The 24,369-nt window shown below is 37.9% G+C and overlaps 1 protein-coding gene across 4 annotated transcripts in view; it reads right to left on the bottom strand.

Moving 5' to 3' along the window:
- The window catches only part of LOC131076717 (transcription initiation factor IIF subunit alpha), a 258,184-nt gene that overhangs the window by 150,398 nt on the left and 83,417 nt on the right, over positions 1 to 24,369 (bottom strand). For all 4 annotated transcript variants that reach the window (XR_009113478.2, XM_058014022.2, XM_058014024.2 and 1 more), the window contains exon 6: positions 596 to 766. Coding sequence is in view for 3 of the 4 variants with exons in the window: in XM_058014022.2 (XP_057870005.1) it covers positions 596 to 766 (171 nt within the window). In the remaining variant the exon portion in view is untranslated. The remainder of the gene's footprint in view (positions 1 to 595; positions 767 to 24,369) is intronic.

The following is a 24,369-nucleotide window of genomic DNA, read 5'->3' as shown; positions in this document are numbered from 1 at the left end:
GATCAAAGATTGCAGTCAGAGATATGGATATCTCCATGTGAATGGCATAAGGAACAAAGATTTAAGTGTAAGACAATCAACTTTAGAAAAACAAGTGCCCCTGAAAAAGCATCCAAACCAAAGTCAGTCTCCATAGCAATATGGCCCCTTAAGGTGTGTTACTAGAAGCTTCAAATAAATAAAACATGTGAAAATCTAAAATACCATGTTCTACTTAATGGGATGAGATCATGGGGTAAAATTCCCAAGTCCAACTTCTCAAAAAACATGAAAAAGTGTTAAAATTGGATAAAATGCCGAATTCAACAAATTGGAGGCATATCCCAAATAAAAAATCTGAGTACAAGTCCCTCATAAATTTTAAAGAAGACAAACTCTCATGGCATAAAAGCCAAAGTTCAACCCAAAAGAGAAATTTTCTAAATCAGACAAAAATATGTTAGTGTACTAAATTACTAATAAATTATTTTACAAATACAGATTGAATCGCAATCTTCTAACCTTTACCATTACTAGAAATGGACTATAACTCAAAAAGAGATATCAAAACATAGAATACAAAAAGTATTCTCTTAGAAGTTCACATAAAACTTACAACCATCTTCACATCCTCATGTTCACTATCATTCTCATTGATTTCTTTGTTATTTGCACTAGGTTCCAGAGCATTTTCCTTTCCAGACTCATCATTCTCATCGAATTTTTTCTTAAGAAGCATTTTTATTTGCTTTCCAGCTTCAGTAATTCCTTCATCATCTTCAAAGTCCTGTAAATACAAGTTCTACAAAAATTGAGATTTTTTATTCATTAATTTCATTTAGTAATTAAATCTTACCCCATAGAGTTAATTCTACAACATCAATCTATACACAAAACATCCTAAAATATCCTTTTTATATGTTCTTTGTAACCCTAAAATGTAGTAGTAAATGTGTATACTGAGAATTGAGAAACATAGTTTAACTTATGAAATCTGTACTGTTGGTCTCTCAATAATCTTCACTGAAATAGTATTGTCCAATGTTTTCACACAGGTACAAAACAGGGTTAAACCCTTATATTTTAAATCTACATTTCCAATCTAAACATGGGACAAGTTAACTACATCTGAACTTTGTACAAACAAAAAATAAAATTCTATTTTACTGATGTTGAGTTACAAGAAATTGAACTAAAAAAAAAAAAACCTGTTTAGAAAAGTAAAATTCAACTTTTAAGTACTTTAGGAGATACTAAATATGAAAGTAGACTTATTTACCTATAGAGCACACGATTTTCTGTGAACATTAATTTCTGCTAAAAACAAAGTGGTGAAGGCTCAGATTCAAAGTAAACAGTGCAAAGTTTAAAAATTATGAAATGGATCTTTCAATTCTATCTTCCCTAAATATAAAAGTTTAAACAGAAATAGAAACTAAACGATCAAAAATTAAATTATGAAATCATCACATAATGGTTTTTTCCAAAGTTGTTTCACAAGTTCTTAAATGAGGATATCAGGACTGAAGTAAAGATGTTTAAGTTGTCTCTCTTGAGAGAACTCAAACAAGAACAGTATGTAAAATGAACCTCTCTTCAAATTGTAAAGGGAAGCTCCCTGGGATTTGAAACTACCTAAACACTAAGCTATAAACAAAATTTATAGTTATTTACAAAAAACAAGATTTCTCAAGGGAGATAGCATAAATGGAAATAACTAACTGCTTGTATTTTTGCCTCAAGTTTGAGCACAAGAATAGTAACAGCTCATCTCACAACAAACATTTTAGTTATTGAGAATGAAAGCAACTAAATCTAAGCATGAACAAAACAACTCCTTGGTAACTAAAACAAAGACCAATTACCAGATACAATAACTACTTCAGAATAGAAAACAATTCCAATAATTGAAAGGCTCTTTTGCATGCAAAGCTACAATGAACGTAGACAAATATCATCAGTACAAAGCTTGACTTAAAATGAGCTACTTTCAATTCAATCCATAGGATTACAAACACAATTAACCAACTTGAATAACAATTTCAGAAACATAAGCATAACATCAACCATCATCAAAAGTTTATGTGGTCAAGCACTTATTTCTAGGTTACAAGAGTACACAATTTTGAAAACTTAGGATAATAATTATTTATCCCAGAAATGTCAGTTTTAAAGAAACCCTTAGAAGCTACATAAAAACAAGAAAGAAACTTGAAAGTAAAACCACTCCTAAAAAAATAATAAAATATAACTAATTAAAGCAACCTAAACAGGCCTTGACCGTATATCTAGGAATAGAAACATTGGAATAGCAATTGTGAAAACAGCCATTACCAAAAATAGCAATTTGGCACATATTTCCTTTCTGATTCTGAAAACTAGCAAATCTTTTAATGGACCTGAAAGCCTAACCACCATGAATTTTTCAATTTCACCAATCCAACTAGGTTGCTAGAATTTGATGACATCCTCTGAAACAAAACAATTTATTACCCAAAATCATAGTGTTAAGACTCAAACTTGGCATAGACTCAACACCCATTTTTTCCTTCAAACTTAGATCAGTACCAAACCTTAGTACAAACTCAGCAAAACTTGGCAATTAAAAATATGTAAAATATGAAAAAAATTGTTTTTAATGAATGTTTTTTGTTTGTAAATTTCAAGTCCATCCTGTGATTGTTTCAAATTTGGCTGAGTTTGATAGTTGAGACTCGCAAGTCTACTGAAAGTCAAGTTTGCAAACTTGCCAAGCTTGAACCAGACTTAGATCCACGAGTCCTTTCCAGATCTCAAACCTATGATTCAAACCCTAACTGTCTATCTCAATCAACAAACTAGAAAACTTTTTCCCTATGGCTTTGTCAAGACTAAAAATGGTGAATGAAACCCTTGAAATACGGTATGAACAAACCCTAATAAAGATGAAAGCGCCCATGAACTATCATGGAAAAAGTCAAGTTTGCAAACTTGCCAAGCTTGAACCAGACTTAGATCCATGAGTCCTTTCCAAATCTCAAATCTATGTTTCAAACCCTAACTGTCTATCTCAATCAGCAAACTAGAAAACTTTTTCCCTATGGCTTTGCCAAGACTAAAAATGGTGAATGAAACCCTTGAAAGATGGTATGAACAAACCCTAATAAAGATGAGAGCACCCATGAACTATCATGGATATCCTTGGTAATCACCATGTACCATTACTTGTCACTCAAACAGTTACTGAATTGTATGACTAATCACTGTTTATGCTGCAGTAGGGAGATGGAACGCTGCTATAAAAGCTTGTTATGAAGAAGGCTGCAACATACATTATCTTCTTGTGAATGGATGAAGCTTATAATAAAACACTATCATTTTGATCATAAAACAGCAAGCATGAAACCCTTGCAAACACCTTGATGAACAACTTCAAAACCCCACAACAATGAGATTCCAACTGGCAAACATAATGAATGAAATTTGCTAACTATCTCAATCTGAAACCCTTACAGTGTCATAAATTGAAGGAAACCTTGCTGCTCTAAATGCCCATACAACAGCCATTAAACTACTTGTAATGTCCCAACCTGAAATTTTCTGAATTTTTACTTTTACAATAATCAATCATGCAACCTTAACACCTTTTGATCACCAAGATCCCAATGTGGGCAAGGGTTAGACTAATATTATAATAAAATACTTGTTTGGCACAAAATCTAAAAATAAGTTATGCTCAATCTAACAGCATGCTTTCTAGATAAAATATAAATTGAAGATGGAAAGGAATGAAAACAAAGCTGTGTCACCCCGTGTTTTGGGGACAGGGGGGGACGTTCTGGGGATGAGAACAGGAGGGAACCATCTTTTAGGGGATGTAGCGGATGGCTATTAAAAAAATAGAGAAAGTTTCAAATATTCATATGATACCATTGATAAGCCAATCAACATATACATCATAGAACCTTAATACATAATATTGGAATTCAACTGATATTTTAATTTCATAGAAAGAGACAAACAAATGAAATTTTATCAAAATTTAATTGCACTCATTGACAAAACACATTGCATATTATAAAAATTACATCAAAATGCCCAAAGACTGCAACTTTCAACTACAAAATGACAAATATGAAATATATAGAAATATTAATATGTAATTGTCCCTAATCAGCCTCCCCTAAGACTACATCAAAATCAGAGTCTAAGTCACTGCCACTATGAGTAGTTGTCTTATCCAATGGAAACCAAATCAATACATCACATGCCTCCTCATCAACCCATGTAGTATCTTCAGGATCAACATCCCAACGAGCAGTTGTAGTCTTACAATACTCAGGTGTCTACCGATCCTGAAGCCGCAAGGCACTATGCACAGCCACCAACTTCTTCAATCATCTAGAGTTAATCCTATTCCTCTTAACTAACTAGATGAAGCTATATGTGGACCAATTCCTCTTTGCAGCAGAGGAACTAGCAACCTGTGAAAGGAGACTAGTGCCAAGCATTCTAAACTCTAGTGAATCCTTGCCATGCCATGTCCACCGTCAAATGGGGTTGGATTGAGCTAATGTGACTCTATCCATCCTTGCCTCTACTCTACTTAATGTTGGGGCACAAAGACTCACAAAGTCTAGCCACTATGCTCTAAGTTTCTAGACTCCTCCTCAATATATGTTTTTGTGAGGGCCCTCATCAAGCCTTCTTTCACCTTTACATCATCAAATGGAAGCACTCTCCCAAGTCTAAGTGCATACCATTTGGGATTTAGAGCGTAGGTAGTCATATGAAGTGGGGAGTTCATGGTGTCCAACCCCCATGTCATAATGGGCCTAATGTGCTCCTCATAAAACCAAAATTTGGGTCTCTGCGTTGAGTTGATTGCTTCATCTGACCAACCATGTTATCAAATGTTTCATAAATCTCTCCAAGGCTAGGAGAGTGTGTATCAACATATTTTATGACTTGCACAATGGATAAGGTAATGGAGCAAATATATCTACAAACAATGAAAATAATTTAGTAAATTTACGAATTAGAAACTTAGAAACAAAATCAGAAATATAATACTAAAATCAGCAATGTACTAGTTAATAATGAAATCAGAAATTCAATACTAAAATCACCAATGTATTAGCTAATAATAAAATCCGAAATTTAGTACAGCCCGAGTTGGCCTAGTGGTGGAGAAATTGTGTTCTTGAAAGAGAGGTCACAAGTTCAAATCCCACAAGGGGGAAGGGTATTGTTGTGACCATTTCACACATCGCCCCATCGCAAATGGGGACCCCCTCTTTTTGCTTGTTTTTCGCTCGTTTTCGCTTTCGTTTTTAGGGTTTTGTTAGTCAGTTGGTTGTCTGGATTTAGGGCCAAGCCTTAGGGTTTTAAATTTTGCCTTTTCAAGCCAAAATCCAGTTGTTTTTTGAGAGCTTTTGAGCTTCCTTTTCTGGAATGCAAATTTTGAATGCAATAAATTCGCCAAAGTAATCTAATTTTCAATTGGAATGTTCATGCAGAGCTTAAATTTGTCTAAGTGTTGACCGTCAATGTGAATTTCTGTCCGATTAAATATTTTGACCAAATTTTGACTTTTTTGAATTTTGATCCTGGGTATTGGAATTGATTTGTTTTCGCCTCGTGAAGTGTTAAAATGTGAAAAATCTTGTTATTTTGGCCTGTAGGAGCAAAATCGCTCCTGTCCCTCAGTGAAGGACGGGAGCTCATTTTCAAATATCTCATCATTCTTGCAGAGTCCAGACAAATTTTACGTTTGAAGTGATGGAGAACGACGAGATCTTTCCATTGAATATAAATTGAAGATTTTCATGAAGCACAGACATGTCTCCAGGAGGAAAATCGCTCCTGTCCCTCAGTGAAGGACCGGAGCTACAATTCAAATTTCGTCTTGTCCTTGCAAGATTTCGAGAGCTTAATGATTTGAGGACGTCCAAGGGAGGATGCTTTGCCAAATGAATATAATTTGAGATGCAAAAACGAAGGAGAATGACCTATATTGACTAAATCGCTCCTGTCCCTCTCCAAGGGACCAGGGCGAAGTACCTTGTAGCTCTCGTCCCTCTCCCAGGGACCAGAGCGATTTCCTTCATTTTGCAAAATCCAGACAAAGGTCAAGGCAAGTTTACGTTCAAAAACAAAGGAGAACATGAGATAAATGCGTTGAATATAAATTGAAGATTTTTTGGGACGTCCATACTAGTGTTAAATGCCTAGTTCGCTCCTGTCCCTCAGGAAGGGACCAGAGCGATTTTTTGATATAATTGCTTTTCTTGCAAAGTTACAAATGATGTCAAGGCATGGACGAATAGAGTGAAGAAGGACGAGACCGTTGAATATAAACTTGGAACCTGGCAAAGTGAGATAGTGGCCACAAGGGAAGGATCGCTCCTGTCCCTCTCCAAGGGACCAGGGCGATGATGATGATAATACTCTCTACGCAAGTTCAAGGTCGTTCCTCCAAGGTTCAAGGCCGATCCAAGTCAAGACGAAGGGTGGCGAAGACATTTTAGAGCATTTCCATCAAGCGCAAGGTTGTAAAGGTCATCACATGGAAGGAATATGCACTCTAAGACCCAGATCGCTCCTGTCCCTCTCCAAGGGACCAGAGCGATATTTCCATTAAGGCATCGATTTCAAAGGACAAGCAAATATTAAGTTACCAAGAGGACTTAAAGGACGTCATTTCACGTAATGAAGATAATTGCAAGTTAGTAAAAACAAGAACAAAGCTCGCAATGATGAACTTCGCTCCTGTCCCTCAGGAAGGGACCAGGGCGATGTTGGATATATTGGCCATTTTATGCAAGATTTACGTAAGATCAAGGGTTCGCAACGTCTTGGAGGGTCCATGGTATGACAACAAGATGATAAACAAGAGTTTTGAACGTGAAATGATCATCATTTTGAGCATGGAGACTAGATCGCTCCTGTCCCTCTCCAAGGGACCAGGGCGATTCGCTTTGGATTCCTCGTTTTGTTCCAAGTACGTGCTAAGTTAAAGATTCACAAGGTTATGCAAGGTCCATGGCATCGTTTGAAGATAATTTGCAAGGGTTTGAACGTCTAAACATCGCCAAATAGTGTAAAAGCCCCATATCGCTCCTGTCCTTTGGGCAAGGACCAAGGCGATACTATCAAAACACTCACGTTCCTTCAAAGATCAAGGCGAAGCGAGGTTAGGAAGTGCGAAGGACGACGTTTGAAGGACATTGCAAAGGAGATCGAAGTTTAAAAGTCGCCAAGATCAAGGAGAAATAATGGATCGCTCCTGTCCCTCTCCAAGGGACAAGGGCGATGGTCCCTTTAATACGTCCAAACACATAATGAAGACAAATGGAATAAGCGCGAAAGGAATGAGCATAGATGTTATTCGCCTTACAATGGAAATTCGAAGGTCAAAGATACAAGATGAACGTGAAGATCATGGAGATCGCTCCTGTCCCTCTCCAAGGGACAAGGGCGATGTTAGGCAAAACACACGATATTCTTTGAAAATCACGTTAAGACAAGGACGCACAAGGTTTTAAATGACATTTGGAAGATGATACAAGGAAAGGATCGTACCAAGATGGAGAATTTCGAGCAAAAACCTTAGGATCGCTCCTGTCCCTCTCCAAGGGACCAGGGCGATAATGGTCATAAGATGCACTTGCTCGCACAAGAAAGAAATTCAAATTCGAAGGACCACCAGATGATCGATTTGGAACGTGGAAATGAGGGAGTTGAACGTTGAAAACGCAAGAATCAAAACCAAGATCATGGATCGCTCCTGTCCCTCTCCAAGGGACCAGAGCGATGAGGTACGTCCCTTTATTTTCATATTTTTGGCGCCAAATTAAACAATTCAAATGCTAAATCGATTTAAAAATTGAAAATCCTATTTAAATTGGCATTTAATATGGCGTTAAACATTTATTAATTATTTTGCCTTTATTAGAATCGAAATTTGCAAATTAAAAAAAACGCAAGGCATTAATAATTAATTATTTAATTAATAAAAAATCGATTTCAAGCGCTCATTTAAGGAGGTCGGCCTTGTCATTTCATTGCAAATCATTTAAAAAATGGTTTTATTTTTATCAAGTCGGCCTAAGGGGTGAAGGATGAACGCGCTATATAAGGGGAGTGGAATTATCATTTTCTACATCATTATTTTACCTTCCTTCATGCGAATTGAAAGAGGCGAATATAGTGCGAATATTATCCAAGGTGGCGTAGACACTTCAAGGGTGGTGCGAGTTTCATTCAACCAAGGGTGGCGCGCTAAGTTATCTAAAGGTGGTGCAATTTCAAACCAAAGGTGGCGCTAATATAGAGTGCGAATTACGTTGAAGACCAAGGCGAATTTGAAGATCCATTTGAAACCACGTCCAAGGCGATAATTGAAGATCACATTCTCTCCAGAGGTGGCGAAGTCAATTTTGAGGAGATCATATTGAAGATTATCTTATACCTCAATTTTGCCTAGGCAAATTTTGTTTTTGCATTCTAGAGTTAGCTCTCTATCGAGGTATGGCGATTTAATTGTTATTGCTTTATTCATTCATCGTCATATTTCAAATTTTGAAATTTTGAGTTTTGAAATCTCTTAGCTCAATCGTTGTATTTTAGGAAATGATAACTCTAGAGACTTATCATGAGGTTTCCTAAAATTTATCTCTCTTATTTACGTTATTTATTACAAAATCTATTTCTTATAATGAAATGTTGTGTAGGTATGGCGACCCCAAAGGCGGGAGCATCCACCAGTCGCTCGGCTCTCATGAAAGAAGATCAGAAGACCGAAGAAGTGGAGACCAAGATCGTGTCGAAGTGGAGCAACATTGGAGATACCAACTTGGGGAACTTTAGCACGAAGAAGTTCCGAGAGGTCCCTTACATCGGCAAGCCATCACCTGTCGCCCGGAGAATAATAGAGAGTGGCATCATTAAGGCGGCCGGTTTTCCTCCAGCCATTCAGTGCCACGAGTTGATGATCGAGTGTGCCCGTCATTACAATCCACAGTCCAGGACAATTGTGTCCAATGAGGGAAACACTTTGGCGTACCTTTCAGAGGAAGCCATAAGTGAAGCCTTCCATCTTCCAGAGCACAGGGACATGATATACAAGAGCATTGAAGGAGCCAGATCAGTGTACGATGATGATCCAGATGCTTGCCTAAACATAATCAACAAGAACTGGCTACTTAAGAGTCGTCCCCGTCTGAGCAAAGTACCGAACACACCACACAGGATTGATTTCCAAGAGGAGTACAGAGATTTGATTACCATGCTCAACAGAGTTACAGGAGCACCTCATGCCTTCTATTTTGAGAAATGGATGTTTTACTTCATCCAGGTGATTGTTCAAGGAAAGGGTACAATACATTGGGCTAGGATAATTAGCCATTGCTTAGACGTACAGTTGAGAAGACTCAGGGCTACTAAGTCCTTCCACATGAGTTCATACGTCATCTATGCCTTAATCAGGAGCGTTGAGTACGCAGGACTACCTCACAGAGGAGTGATTGGAAGAGGACCCGGCGAGGTCAGAGTTTGTGAATCCTATACCTACTTGCATCATCCACCAGGAAAGAACTACAAGTTAATCAATGATACTTTCACGATGAACATCACAAGGACGTTGCAAGGAGGGATTCACAACAGATTATCTCAGGATGCCCAGGAATTCATCAAGAGGTACGGTGCTTGGTTCATTCAGTTTCCCAAGTTCACTTACATTAGAGTGTATGGATGTCCTTTACCTCCATACATGTTGCCGAGGTACCCGACAGACAGAATTGTGTTACTTGAAGTAACAAGGCAGTTGGCAGCATATGTGAAGGCATTCAGACACAGACATCAGAATGGAGTTCAGGTACCTATTATTTTGGGTAATTCAGTTGAGGTATGTCCTAATGTCTTAGCCATGGATGACGCAGAGAAGGAGTTAGCCTTGTATCCTTTTTCATCTTTTGCTTGGAGGAATAGTTTTGATCCACATGGACATTTAGAGGAGACGGTCGGTAGAAGATTTAGACATGAGTACCAAATTGAAGATTTTATGATGAATCTCCTAGATGATCTCGAAGTGAAACGAAAGATACATTCTAGATTGCCTTTGGATTTCATCAGGAAATGTAAGATTTACAGAGTAGCCGACCAAGCTCAGGACAACGGCAGGCACATCCAATCTTCATATGATAGAGAAAGCAAGACAATAAGTTTGAATTGGAATGAGCCCGAGGCCGTGGATTTAGATGATTTGATGGCACCAGTCTTGTCTTGTACTCGCAGATGGGTATACGTTCAGCATCAGAAGTTGAGAGAACAGGGCATAGCCATGTCTTTTACTTTGGAAGAAAAGCCAGCCGAAGGTGGAGCCAGTGTTAGTGAAGGCAATCCTAATCCTAGGAATTCAGGTGAAGGTAACCTTCGATGTGCCAGTGAGGGCAATCTCCATTCGAGAGGTTCGAAGAGAAAGGAAAGATCAGAAAAGAAAGAGCCTTCCAAGAAAAATCAAGGTGCCAACAAAGATCAAACACCAGGTACTTCTTCCAGACCAGAAGATAGAGCAGTTCGAGTAGAAGAGTCCATGGAATCGATGGTACAGAATGATAGACAGGAGGAAGGACAGGCACAGTATGTTTCATCCGATGGATCTCTCCAAGACTATGATTTAGATAATGATAATGAAGTAACATCTCCTCCCAGACAAGAAGAAATAGTACATAAAGAGATTCAAGTTCAAGAGACAAGATCAAATATCCCAGATCGGTTGAAGGAAAGATTGACTAAGGTGATCGTAATTGAGGACGAGGACAGTGCAATTGATTTAGAGAGCCTCGTAGGACGTTCACATATGACAATAGAGAAGAAGAAGGCTACAAAGATGTCCAAGATGATTCGAGATGAGACTGGATCTAGAAAATTGCAGATAGCTACACCGGCAGCAGACAAATATGAGGGTGAGATCCTAGCAGAGGACTATCATATACAGACTATTGAGTTAGGACCTTCCACAGCAGAGCAGACTTTAGATGATGCCACCGACACATTTGAGGCATTGAAGGACAAGCTTAGAGAAGAAGTGGAAAAGAATAGAAAGCTTGAGAGAGAGGTCGGTGCATGGAGGACGTATTTCAGTCACATCAATGAACCTTTGGGACGTCAGGATCCAATCAGATCACCATTGCAGGCATTGCCCCTTCAATCAATCAATGAAGCTGAAAGATTCAGGAACCTGGTCCAGCGTACATGTGGTTGGATGGATAGATCTCACACGGTGGCCATAGAGTTTGTTACAAGGATGTCGAAGATTACCCACCAGGCTATCCAAGTTCTTGAGATTATTCACAGATTGACGGCAACAGTAGCTGCATTTGCCCATACCAAGGACGTTGTCATCCCTGTCTTGAAAGTTATAAGACACACATCCAGAAGAATTTTAGCACAAGAGAAGATCTTAGAAGGTGATTCTCACAGTTTGTTTCAGTGGTCAACCTTACTCCATATAAAGAGTGTTCTCTTTGAGGACATCAGTGTTAGATGTGGTCAAGTTGAGGAGGTGATCAATCCGATCCAGGACAGAGTATTTGAGGTACTTCGTACCATTCTTGGCAGAAGGATCGAGGTCGAGACAGATGTGGATTTACAAGAATTTGAGGATAGAATCAAGATCATCTTTCGCAAGGACGCAGATGTTACAGATGAGCAGTATGATCAGATGTATGCCACCATGCTCCTGATTGATAAAACAAAGGAACTTGAACCTACTTGGGACACAGCTCTTCTAGATGCATTTGATCAGGTTATCCACTTAGAAGAGAGTATCAAGAATCTTCCCGAGATTCCAAGCACAGAAATCGAAGGAATCGTGACAAAATTCATTGCATATGCTAAGAAAGAGAATTGGAAAGGGAATAAGATTCTAGATGAAAGGTTGTTACAGATGACATGACATCTTATTTCTCATTGGTTGATACCTCCTAGATTTTTGTGCCAAATTTAATATTTGGCTATGTATTTAATGTTGTTCAGTAAAAAGGAGGTCATTTGTAACAAACCCTAATTAGGGTTTAGGTGTCATGATCTTGTCCGTTGATTTACTTTCAATCTGGACCTTTCATTGTAACTGGGGATGCTATTTATACCCCCATTTTCCATTTCATTTGGTAATAGAAAAATAGTGAATAGTGTGAGAGATAATAGTTGATGTAATAGAGAGATTAGAGTTAGAAGCAATTTTTATTTTGTAGCAAGATTGAGTCTTGAAGAGAGAAATTCAAGCAATTGTTGTATATGATGACTTGGAAATCAATAAAATATTGAAGTTATGGTGTTTTGTTGCAAGTTTCTTGAGTTATCTTCATGGTTGTTGGATGTACTTGAATCACGCTCAATCGAAGTAGTTTGTTAATTTGAAAGACTAAGTGTGAGATTTGATATTTGGTAGGATTCGCAATCCAAACCACTAGCTTCTTGCTGATTGTAGGAACGCCTTGTGTGGTCGACTGGAAAACATTTTGAGTCCTTAACCTTCAAGCATTTTCGTATCTAGGATATGTACCTTCGTAGTAGTGTCCTTGGTCTTTGATGCATTGAATACCATTATTACCTTAAAAGATCGCACTAATTTCAATTGAGTTGTTATCTTATGGCAAAATTGAAGTTGGTTGAATCTTGCCAAATCTCATTCATGCTAAGTCGTTCATAGGGTTAGGCTAGATTAGACTTCCTTAAACCCTGTCCTTTTCCATTTTTTGAAAGTTCCTTTTAGATTAGTAAAATCTTCGAGCTTTTGAATCCGTAAGACGCCTTGAAGGAAACAGCAAATCACATCATACCACTAAAAAGCTTGTCCACACGTGGAGACCCCACTAAAAGAACCTTGGAGTCCATCTAACTGATCCTTTTTGCAGATCTTCAGCAGTTAGAGACTATTTTCTCAAGAGAGGATAAGATGCCTGTAGGTATTTTATTCTGTGTATGATTGTGTACAAAATACACGTCAACAGGTATGTACACCTCTCCTAGTGCAGGCCAAGCTAAAAATCCCTGCTATTAAACTATCAAAAAAAAAATCAGAAATTTAATATTAAAAATCAGCAATTCATTAAAAAATAAAAAACGACAATCTTTTACCTCATTGTGGACCACCAATCATCCTTAAGGATTTTTTGTTTGACACTTTTTCCTTCAGTTGTAATTGCCTCTTCCATTCACCCAACTTTGAATTAACCACCATTAATTGTAGAGGCTCCAGCACCTCAATCATCCTCTCCAACAAAATAAAGCAGCTGGCATATCTAGTATACACAAGCTTGAGGAATTCCTTCCTCGAAAAAGTCCTAAACAAAGCAAGTGATGTGTGATAATTGCAAAAGAACATTTGAATGCCTCTAGCTTCTAACACCATTATGAAGTTCAAATCACCAAACCTTATTAGGCTAGGTAAAAAATGCAGCTAACAACAAAAAATTGAATTATAGGTTATAAATCTTTACATAAAGTTGAAAGCTCTCTATATCTATTCATATATAAAATTGAATACACAATTTCTATTGTAATTTCTTTGCCCTAGCTCTCTGCTTCTATATTGAACAAGAAACCAAAATTATGTCCACTCATATGCTTTGTTCCAATTTAAACAAAATAAAATTCTTCACTCATCTTGAATTCACCTCTACCACACACCCTTACTATGCATTATAGCTACCTGTTGTGACGTTTTCACACATCGCCCCATTGCAAATGGGGACCCCCACTTTTTTCATCTTTCTAGGATAGTGGTAGAGTCCTTCGCCATTAGCCTTTGCATTCAAGGAGTATAGTTGGTCAGGTGGCCAAAGGAGTCAAGTCAAGAAGGTTAATTACACTCCGTTGAGAGGTAGGTCGCATAGGACAAAATTTGTCTATGGAAAAAATTCCATTGCCCCCTCCTAGGAGCGAACTTCCATTGCTCCTTTGGAGGAGAAAACTTCCTAAATTGCTGACCTTGCTCATTAGCTTGGCATAAACAGGAGTTTGATAGAGGAGTCTCTTAGATCAAGTCTAGTCAACTATGCAAGTGTTTCCTTCGTCATCTGAGTAATCTGATCATACTTCATTGAGAGGTTGCAGGAACAAAATTTGACTAAGTACATGAAAATTTCCTTTGCTCCCTCCTAGGAGTGAAATGCACTTCCTTTGCCTCTCGATAGGAGCAAATTTCTATTGGTCATGTTTAGGAGCGATTTTCTTTGAGTCATTTCCATTGCCTAAGTCTAGGAGCGATTTCCTTTGCCTTGGTTTTGGAACGACTTCCTTTGCCCTCATCTTGGAGAGAATTTCTCTTCCATTGCTTAGGTTTTGGAGCGAATTTCCTTTGCTTGGGTTTTGAAGTGAATTTCTTCCTTTGCTATCAAAGTGAGCTGATTGAAATTTATCAAGAGGTGGGAGATGTGGTTAAGAAGAATGAACTTCCTTTGCTCCCAATTTGGAGCGAACTTTTGAGACCACTTCCTTTGGTCCCTTTTAGGAGCGAATTTTGCTTCCTTTGCTCCTTCTCAAGAGCGAAATCCCTCTCCAAGCCTTCTAAATCATATGAAATTCCCTCTAGTCATCATGTGATGCCTTCGTTTGAGCGAAGGATTCAATTCTTGATGAACAATCTTGAATTGGGCTAAGTGTGGAGGTCACTTCCTTTTCTCCCATCCAAGAGCAAAATCTACTTCCTTTGCTCCCTCTCAGGAGCGAAATCCTCTTCCTTTGCCTTCACCTTGGAGCGATTTGAACTTCTTCAGTATATTTGAGGGTAAGGAACAAGTTTAACATCATTTTTTATCATGGAAGAGGTAAGTGCATCATGATTTTGACAAAGGGAAGGATAAAGATGGCAAATTGAAATGACTTCCTTTGCTCCCCTCTAGGAGCAAAATCTACTTCCATTGCCCCTCATTAGGAGCGAATCTGCCTTCCTTTGCTCTTTCATGAGAGCAAATTTGCTTCCAAAGCCTCCCTTAATGATAATCTGACACATCTACACACTAAGAGAGCAAAACCACAAGATCTAAGTTGATAAAGGGAGAAATTGATAAAATCTAGCTAAGTGATGAATTTGAGGGTTACTTCCATTGCTCCCTGATTGGAGCGAATTATGCTTCCATTGCTCCTCATCTGGAGCGAATTCCTCTTCCTTTGCTCCTTCATGAGAGTAAATTCACTTCTAAGGCATTCATTGAGGGCTATTTGATGACCTTTTGTTCATATAGACTAAAACCTAAGACACAAGTTGGTGAAACCAAACTAGATGGCGAATTTGAAGTGATTTAATGTGATATCCTTTGCCCATGATTAGGAGTGGAAAACACTTCCATTGCTCCTCATTCGGAGCGAAATACTCTTCCTTTGAACTTTCATGAGAGCGAATTTGCTTCTATGACCTTACATGAAGATAATTCGATGCATTTGAGTTGATGAAAGGAGGGTAAATGGAGGAAATCAAGCTAAGTGTCGAAATTGAAGTGATTTCCTTTGCTCCTCTTCAGGAGCGATTTTCACTTCCATTGCTCCTGGACATCTGGAGCGAATTTCCTTTCCTTTGCTCTTGGTTAGGAGCAAAGTTGATTTTAGGGCCTTCCTTAAGGTCAATTTGACACATTCACATGCGTGGATGGCAAAAAAAACAAACATGAGTTGATGAAGGGTGAATTTGGGTTTATTTCCATTGGGGCCCCTTGGAGCGAAAATCACTTCCATTGCTCCCTGATAGGAGCGAAATCCCCTTCCTTTGCTCCTTCTTAGGAGCGATCTCCCCCATAGATGCACATATCAGACCTGCAACACATAAAAAATCAGAGATCATATCAAATTGAGAGAGTGTGTAAAGGTTATATATCATGCGTGTTTGATACCTATTTGTTTGTTTTGCAAGTAGTAAAGGAGGAGATCAAAAGGGACAGATTGTAGGAAGATCAACATAGTACTCCAAGGAAGAAATTTCTACATCAAGGTCAATGTTCAAGATGCAAGGAAGATATCTTCAAGAGGGAAGATTTCATCGGCAAGCATAATGATACCAAGAAGGTGACTACGCAAGGACTTCAGGATATTTGTCATGTCCCCATCTTTTTGATGCAATTCCCACATTGCATTTGATGAATAAAGACACTTAAAAATCTCTAAGTGTCAAAAGTTAATAAGGAAAAAGTAACTTTTATAAAGTTACTTTAAAAGCCTAAGTTTCTTTTTTTTAATAAAGGCTTATGTTTGAATAAAGTGCTATGCGTACCTTTTAATAAAGTGGCTCAAATCACTTAAATGACATGGCATGGTGGGACCCTTGTCATTCTTTAAAATCCTTTAAGCCTTTAAGCGACGTGGACCTAAAAGATGCCAAGGAAGATGCTTTTTTAGTTGGATATTCCATTTAGGGTTACACCACTCTTTGGAAAAGGTTATTAGACATTTTGGAGGAGGGAATTGGCATTATGTTATTATTTTATTTTCTGATTTTCTCAGCTCTGCATTAGCAGCAGAAATTGCAGGTGTTTGGAGGATGTAAACCCTCAGATCTACATTGGTAGTGGAGGTGTACCCACTAATTTGCCCACGGGGGACAAGGATGTGCCTTGTTTAGACCCAATGGGGGTCAATTTAGCAACAAAACCAGCCCAGCAATCACCATTAGGTATGATACATCAGTTCTAAGCAGTTTATCTTGAAATTGCAGGAAGTGTGGGTTCCATAATTGCAGCCGTACCATTCCAGGCAGTGTCGTACCATTCTAGAAGGTTGTGCGTCAATTTTAAATTAAATGGAGGGTTCTAACTCCATTTCTTGTGCTTGATTTCATTGTTGGGATTAGAAAGGGTAGTGTGGAAGAAATCACAATCAATTAACTAGATTTGTGATCAGGGTGAGCAAAACAGTGGGAAAAGAAGGTCAAAATTGTATAATTTTGCCTCGCAAAGGTTGGATTTCCAGCTGGTAATTGGGTTCTGGCCCAATTTGTTATTGGTAATTCATCTTATGGCAGAATAAGTAGATTAGATCCACTGATCTGCTTTTACATCATCCTTCTCAGCTTGTATCCATTTTCTGGATAGCAAATAGCCTCAAACCCTAGCACTGGATCCTTGGTATGTTTTCTGCTTGTACATGTGAATGTTATTTTACTTCTAGATGATTGTAATCTGCTGTCATATAAAAAATCAGAAGCTGATCTCTTGATTACATTTCATTTTTATGTTGTTTCTTGTCATATGTTGCAAACCCCATCACCAAAAAACAACACCAAAGAAACAAACTCTTCTGCATCTTCTATCTGGTCTCTAAGAACACCAAAACGGCTCCAAAATATAGTTTATTAAATTAAAATTTAAACAGGGCAGCAAAAGACCTATTTAAGGATCTTTCAATATTCAAAAGGTTTTCATAAAGAAGAGAAGTTGTACAATCACCTCAAGGCAAGATAGACAAGCAAGGGTAGAAGGTCAAACTTGATCATCATCATACCAAGCTTTGAGGCGTTGAGTATCAAAGTTTATTGCTAAGAATATCAACACTTGCTTGTGATGAGGTATAAGGTCTACAAGTGCAGATTGAGGTGGCATCCCAGTCACTACTCCACTAATCGAGGAGGTCCTACATCAGCATGTCTCGATTCAATGAACTTGACTCACCCATGGGGGCACAAACTCTAATGCACCTACCCCCACTATCTATTGGTCAAACACTCTAGAAATGACATGTGTCCAAACATTGCAATTATTTCATTGGCCAGAATAAAGTTTGTTGTAACAAACCTAATTAGTGTTTCATTGTAAAATCTTGGCCATTGATGGGGTTTGATCCTGGCCACTCATTGTAATGAGCTCTCTATATAAAGCTCAAACTCTTCATTTGAAAAGGCTAATAGAATAGTTAGTAGTAGAGAATTAGTAAATAGGAGAAAGATAGAAAATAGAAGATTAATAGTAGTTAGATGTTAGATTAGGAGGAATTGTTGTTAAGACTTGTGAATGAAGATACTCTTTTCATTGAAGTTATGGTGAAATGTGTTATTTCAACAAGTCCTATGGTTTCTACTTCTCATTTACTTTCATGTTGATTAGATCGAATGGAAGAATTTGTTGAAGGTATTTACGTGGAATCTATTTAGTCCATAACACTAGTCTCTTGCTGATTGTGAGTGTGCCTTGTGTGGTCAACTGGAATTATATGAGCTTAACTTCAATCGTTATACATCCATTGTTTATGCGTTGACTTGAATGGTAATCAATGTTTGATGGTAATGATTTGAACATCTTTGAGTTATACCTTAGAAGATCGCACTGAGCTAGTGTCAAATTGCTCAATTTGATGGTGAGACCTTGCCTAGTAGGATTCCATCAAATCATTCACCCTTTTCTTGCATTCTTAGGATTAGAATAGAATTCCTAAACCCTATCCCTTTTGCCAATTTTTTTAATTATCCAAGCAAGTAGATAGAATCTAAGTTCCAACAATTCAAGCATTCATGTACAACGTAAGGCCCCTTGGAGGAAAAACAATCACAGCGACCCACTGTGCTTATCCACACATCGTGACCCAACATTGAGGAACCTTGGAGTTATCTCAAGTGATCCTTGTGTGAATCTTCAGCATTTGAGAGATTTTGATCAAGAGAGGATAAGATACTTTTAGGTATTTTATTTTGTGTTTGCATTTGCCTAAAAAACACATCAACACTACCCGCGCACCTAAGTATCCTCTTTTTGTAAATGTTATTCAATTTTCTATTCAAGATACAAGTTATATTCAAGGTTTATTTTTCTTTCAAATATATGTTATTTCTTAATATAATAAATCTGATTATTGTCTGGTATGTTGCAAATGAGAAGGAGCATTTATGAATTTCGATGTTCTTCTCATAATCACGGATTGATATATATATATGTCAATAAGGAGGATCAAGTAATACCTTGACCGATCAAGATATTACTTGATCGCACTTCTTCAATCATAATCGCATTTTAACTTATACCAATTGGTGTGCATATAACTAACAAGTTTAACCGATACTAACCGGTGTGCATATAATTAACAAGTAAAACCGATACTAATCGGTATGTATACAGTTATGAATAAACCCGATACCAATCGGTATATATGCAGTTAACAATAAACCCAATAACAATCGGTATTTCGTGCATTAGTTAAGAACCCGATTATTAGCAAGGTTATATATAAGAATCGAGGGATACGATCACAACTAGATCGTATATCATGCTTACTATTATTGATATAATATAAATCAAAAATGACATATCGAAGAGTAATTATATTTATCAGACGAAGGAATGATGACTGAAGTCTTATCATAGTCTATCCATGAGATAGATGATTGAATGAGAGACTTCATTTATCTCTCATTCAATCATTTATCTTACCGAGGCTATCATGTATCAACACTCCCTCTTAGCTAGGAAAGATAAATGAAAGACAACATATCTAGCATCACATTTCTCATGATGGTCAGTATCCCTTACGTAATCTTACTCTCTAGGGAATCATATCACCTAGACATGTGACATGAAGTATCATCAATCATCTGATACAAGAAATCACATCACCTAAACACGTGACATGAAGTATCATCTAAACGCGTGATACAAGCGTTCATCACATCTACTTGTGATGACAAGATATCACCCAAGCACGTGATATCAGTATTGCCTAAACACGCAATACTTTAAGAATAAGAACATGAGAATAGTCAAATTCTCAACTTATCCAAGTTGTGGTATGTGCACTAACATTTTATTCAAATGTTTTACCACAACACAATCATGGCACATCCATGGCATACCAGAGATCCAACATGATAACTGGTTTGAACATCATAAGATCGTCACCTTATAATGTCCACATACAAGTGTTCATTATCTAAGAGATCGTCACCTCTTAGACATGAACACAGGGGGTTAAACCCATAAAAGTCCTAACATGACAAAGAAGTTTACACATAAAACATCTTAATAAGTATAGGAGTACAAAGCAAATTAAATTTCAATCATACCAAGACCTTTTCTGAAGTGCTCAACTTTCACCCTTGAAAGTGGTTTGGTAAGAATATCTGTTGTCTGATCTCCTGTACAAATGTATTCCAACTAGATCACATTCCTATCTACCATGTCTCGTACATAATGATATGGAATCTCAATATGTTTGGATCTGTCATGAAACACCGGATTCACTGAAAGTTTTATACAACTTTGATTGTCGCAATGAATAACTGTAGGCTACATTGGTTCACCGAATAATCCCACAAGCAGCTTCCTAAGCCATACTGCCTCTCGAGCAGCCATGGAGGCTGCAATGTATTCGGCCTCAATGGAATTTTGTGCTATTGATGACTATTTTCTGCTGATCCAAGATATAATGGCTGAACCTAAACTGAAACAGCATCCTGAGGTGCTTTTCCTGTCAGTTACACTTCCAGCCCAATCTGAATCTGTGAATCCGTGTAAATCTAATTCAACTCCCTCATATTTGAGACCAAGTTTTAGGGCACCTTGTAGATATCTCATGATATGTTTTACTGCTACCAAGTGTATCTCCTTTGGTTCACTAGAAAAACTGACTCAAGGCATTAACTGCATAACAAATATCCGGTCTCGTATTTACAAGATACATCAGGGACCCAATCATTTGCCTGTATAGAGTAGGATCTGAGGGTTGTGATTCTGCTACTGCTTCCTTAAGTTTATGAAGGTTTGTTTCCATTGGAGAGGTTATGGGTCTATAGTTTAGAATTCCAAATCTCGTATTTAGAAGATACATCAGGGACCCAATCATTTGCCTGTATAGAGTAGGATCTGAGGGTTGTGATTCTACTACTGCTTCCTTAAGTTTATGAAGGTTTGTTTCCATTGGAGAGGTTATGGGTCTATAGTTTAGAATTCCAAATCTCTTCAAAATGTCCAAGGTATATTTACCCTAGTTTAGTATAATGCCATCAGAATTCTGCCATACTTCCAAACCTAGGAAGTAATGAAGGAGTCCCAAGTCCTTCATATCAAATTCTTTAGCAAGGTCTTTCTTACATTGATCTACGAAGTGATCTTTTCCTGTGATTAACAAATCATCAACATATATAATCAATATTAGCATATCACCTTTGTTTTGCTTATAGTAGAGATTAAGATCTGCATCATTCTTGGAGAAGCCTAGTTTTGAGAGATAAGTATCAATTCTTGCATACCAGGCCCTGAGAGCCTGTTTAAGCCCATAGAGAGCTTTCTTGAGTCTACACACGTGAGACTCTGCATCATGAATCTCAAACCCTTCAGGTTGCTCTAGGTATACTTCTTCTGAGATCTCACCATTAAGGAATGTTGTCTTAACATCCATCTGATGAACTTTCCATCCCTTTGATGCTGCAATAGCTAAGACCACTCTTACTGAGGTGTATCTGGCTACAAGTGCAAATGTTTCTTCATAATCAATTCCTTCCTTTTGAGAGAACCCTCTGGCTACAAATCTAGCCTTGTGTTTCTCAATGCTGCCATCTGTAGCGTGTTTGATTTTGAAGAGCCATTTGGAGGTGACAACAGATTTCCCAGCTGGCCTAGGGACAATCTCCCAAACATCATTTTTCATAATGGATTGGTATTCCACAGACATGGCATTCTTCCATACTTGATGTTTAAGTGCATCTGATACAATAGTAGGTTCTGCTTTTGAGAGATCATTCATGAGAGTGACGTAGTTGGTGAGTTTGTTAGGCCTTTTGCTTTCTCTGAAGGTTCCTAAAGGAGCAGCATACTTCTAAGCTTCTTCTACAGTTTTGGTGGCCCATAGTGGTCTTTTCTTGAAATTTTCTCTAGGTGGGTTTTGAGTTTCACCTACATTTTCCTCAAGACTCTCCCTCTGAAGCTCAGGGGTAGAGTCTTCCTCTATGCTAGGGGTAGGGATATAGACTTCAGGTTCTATTAAGCTTTGGGCTCTTTTGAAGGCTAAGTCTTCTTCAAAGATTACATCCCTACTTAGTTCAATATTCCTTTGACCAGGTATATAGATTTTGTAGGCCTTGGAGGTTTCACTATATCCTACAAGTATTCCCCTTTTTCCAGAAGGCTCTAATTTTAATCTTTTCTCCTTAGGTACATGAATATAGACAAGACACCCAAATATTCTAAGGTGGCTGATATCTGGCTTTGTTTTAGTAAAGACTTCCTCAAGGGTTTTAGCTTCAAGATGGGAGTGAGGACATCTATTTTGTATATATACAACAGTGCTTGTTGCTTCTGCCCAAAGATTGGTATTTAGATTCTAATCAAGAATCATGGCTTTGGCAGCTTCTGCAATTGTCCTATTTTTCCTCTCAGCTACCCCATTTTGTTGAGGATTATAGGGTATAGTAAGCTCCCTCTTAATCCCAGCATTTTTACAAAAAATCTTTAAACAAATCTGAGGTGTATTCCCCCCCCATTGTCAGTTCTTAAGGTTTTGACTTTATTTCCTGAATAGTTTTCTGTTAGTGATTTAAATTCCTTAAACCTATTAAGGATCTCTTCTGATTCTTTACATTTCAGAAAGCAGATCCAAGTTTTCCTAGAGTAGTCATCAACAAATATTACATGATACAAAAATCCCCCTAAAGAAGGTACAGACATAGGTCCACATACATCAGAATGAACTAACTCTAGAACTTTGCTTGTTTTCCTAGTACTATTTTGAAAAAACACCCTTAGCATTTTTACCTAAGGCACATCCCTTGCATGCCCCTGAATGATATTGCTTTAACTTAGGTAGGACTGTGACAAGGTTTCCCATTGATGATAAAGCTCTAAAATTCAGGTGACCTAGTCTTCTATGCCAAACTTCATTAGCATCTGTAGTTTCATGGATTAGGGCTAGGTTGGGCTCTGTGCACAACTCATACAAGTAGCCTTGTCTTTGACCAATGGTTTTAGCTTTCTTGATAGATGAATTCTTTGGCCAAGCCAACACTCTGTTGTCCATGAAGGTCACTTTGTACCCATTATCCTCTAGTGCTGATATAGAGACTAGGTTTCTCTTGATGCATGGGACATACAATACTCCTTTAAGTTGCAATGATATGCCTGACTTTAGTTTGATGGAGCAGGTTCCAACTCCTCTGACTGGATGTGTGGAGTCATCTCCGATAGTCACTTCCTCATCATTCTCCTCTATCATAGTGTCTAGCACTTCTCTAAACCCTGTAATGTGTCTGGATGAGCCACTGTCGATCACCCAAGAGTTAACCTTGTTTGATGATTGGTTTGTAAGTGCTGAGTAGAGTACATACTTCTCGGAGTCATCTTCCCTTTTAGATTTTCCTATTTTGGCAAATGTGGCTTGTTGTTTGGCTCTTTCTGGACATTTGGCAACATAGTGTCCGAATTTGTCACATCTGTAACATTGAATCTGTGAAAGATCCTTCTTGAAGGTGTTCTTGCCATGACGACCTTTCCTCTTCCTAAATTGTTTCTGCTTGTTTTTCTTGTTGGAGTTTGTATTTAGGACTTGAAGATCTTCATCTATATTCTTTTGTTTGATCCCTTTCTTATTTAACCTTGATTCTTCTTGGAGACAATTTGCCTTTAACCTTTCAAACTTTGGAAATTTATCCCTTGCACTGATGCCTTGGACGAATGTTTCCCATATACTAGGCAACCCATCTAGAGCAATGAGTGTTAATTCTTTGCTTTGGATCTCATATCCAAGGGTTGCTAGCTCATCCCTTAGGGCTGATATCCCCATGAAGTAGGCATTGACTGACTCTCCTTTGATCATAGCTATATGATTTATTTCTCTTTAAAGCCAAGGTTCTACTAGCATTGGATATCTCAAATGCACCTTTAAGTGCTTTGAACAAGTTGTAGGCCGTTTCATGTTTCCTTATGATGTGCATAATATTATTTCTCACCCCATCAACTATGATTTTGATGGCCTTTTCATTTCCCTATATCCAAGTTGTTTTGCCAAGTTCAGTCTCAGGTTCTGTAGTTTCAGTTTTTACAAATGATTCGACTTTAATTTCTCTTAGAATCATCTGAATTCTGAACTTCCATGCCGAGAAGTCATCACTGTTGATGTGTTTTTATGCACATGCGAACACAGAATAAAATACCAAGGTATCTTATCCTCTCTTGAACAAAGTCTCTCATAGGCTATGCTTCGCGATTCAAATGAGACAACTCCAAGGTTACGAAATGTCAGGTCTTGACTTGTGGATAAGTTCAATGGTTTGATGTGATAATGCTAGAATCACAAGGGGACTTACGTTGTACATGAATGCTCAATCTTATCATGGATCAGGATAGGTATGCCGATAACTTAGGATTTGGCAATGAAGCTCTAGACTTAATTCTTACTAAAAAATGAGCAAAAGGAATACGGTTCAGGAAATCTATTCTAAAC

The sequence above is a fragment of the Cryptomeria japonica genome, chromosome 10, assembly GCF_030272615.1.
Source record: "Cryptomeria japonica chromosome 10, Sugi_1.0, whole genome shotgun sequence".
Taxonomy (NCBI): Eukaryota; Viridiplantae; Streptophyta; class Pinopsida; order Cupressales; family Cupressaceae; genus Cryptomeria; species Cryptomeria japonica.
Note: the sequence above shows the minus strand (reverse complement) of the source record. Positions and strands in the feature narration are given on the sequence as shown.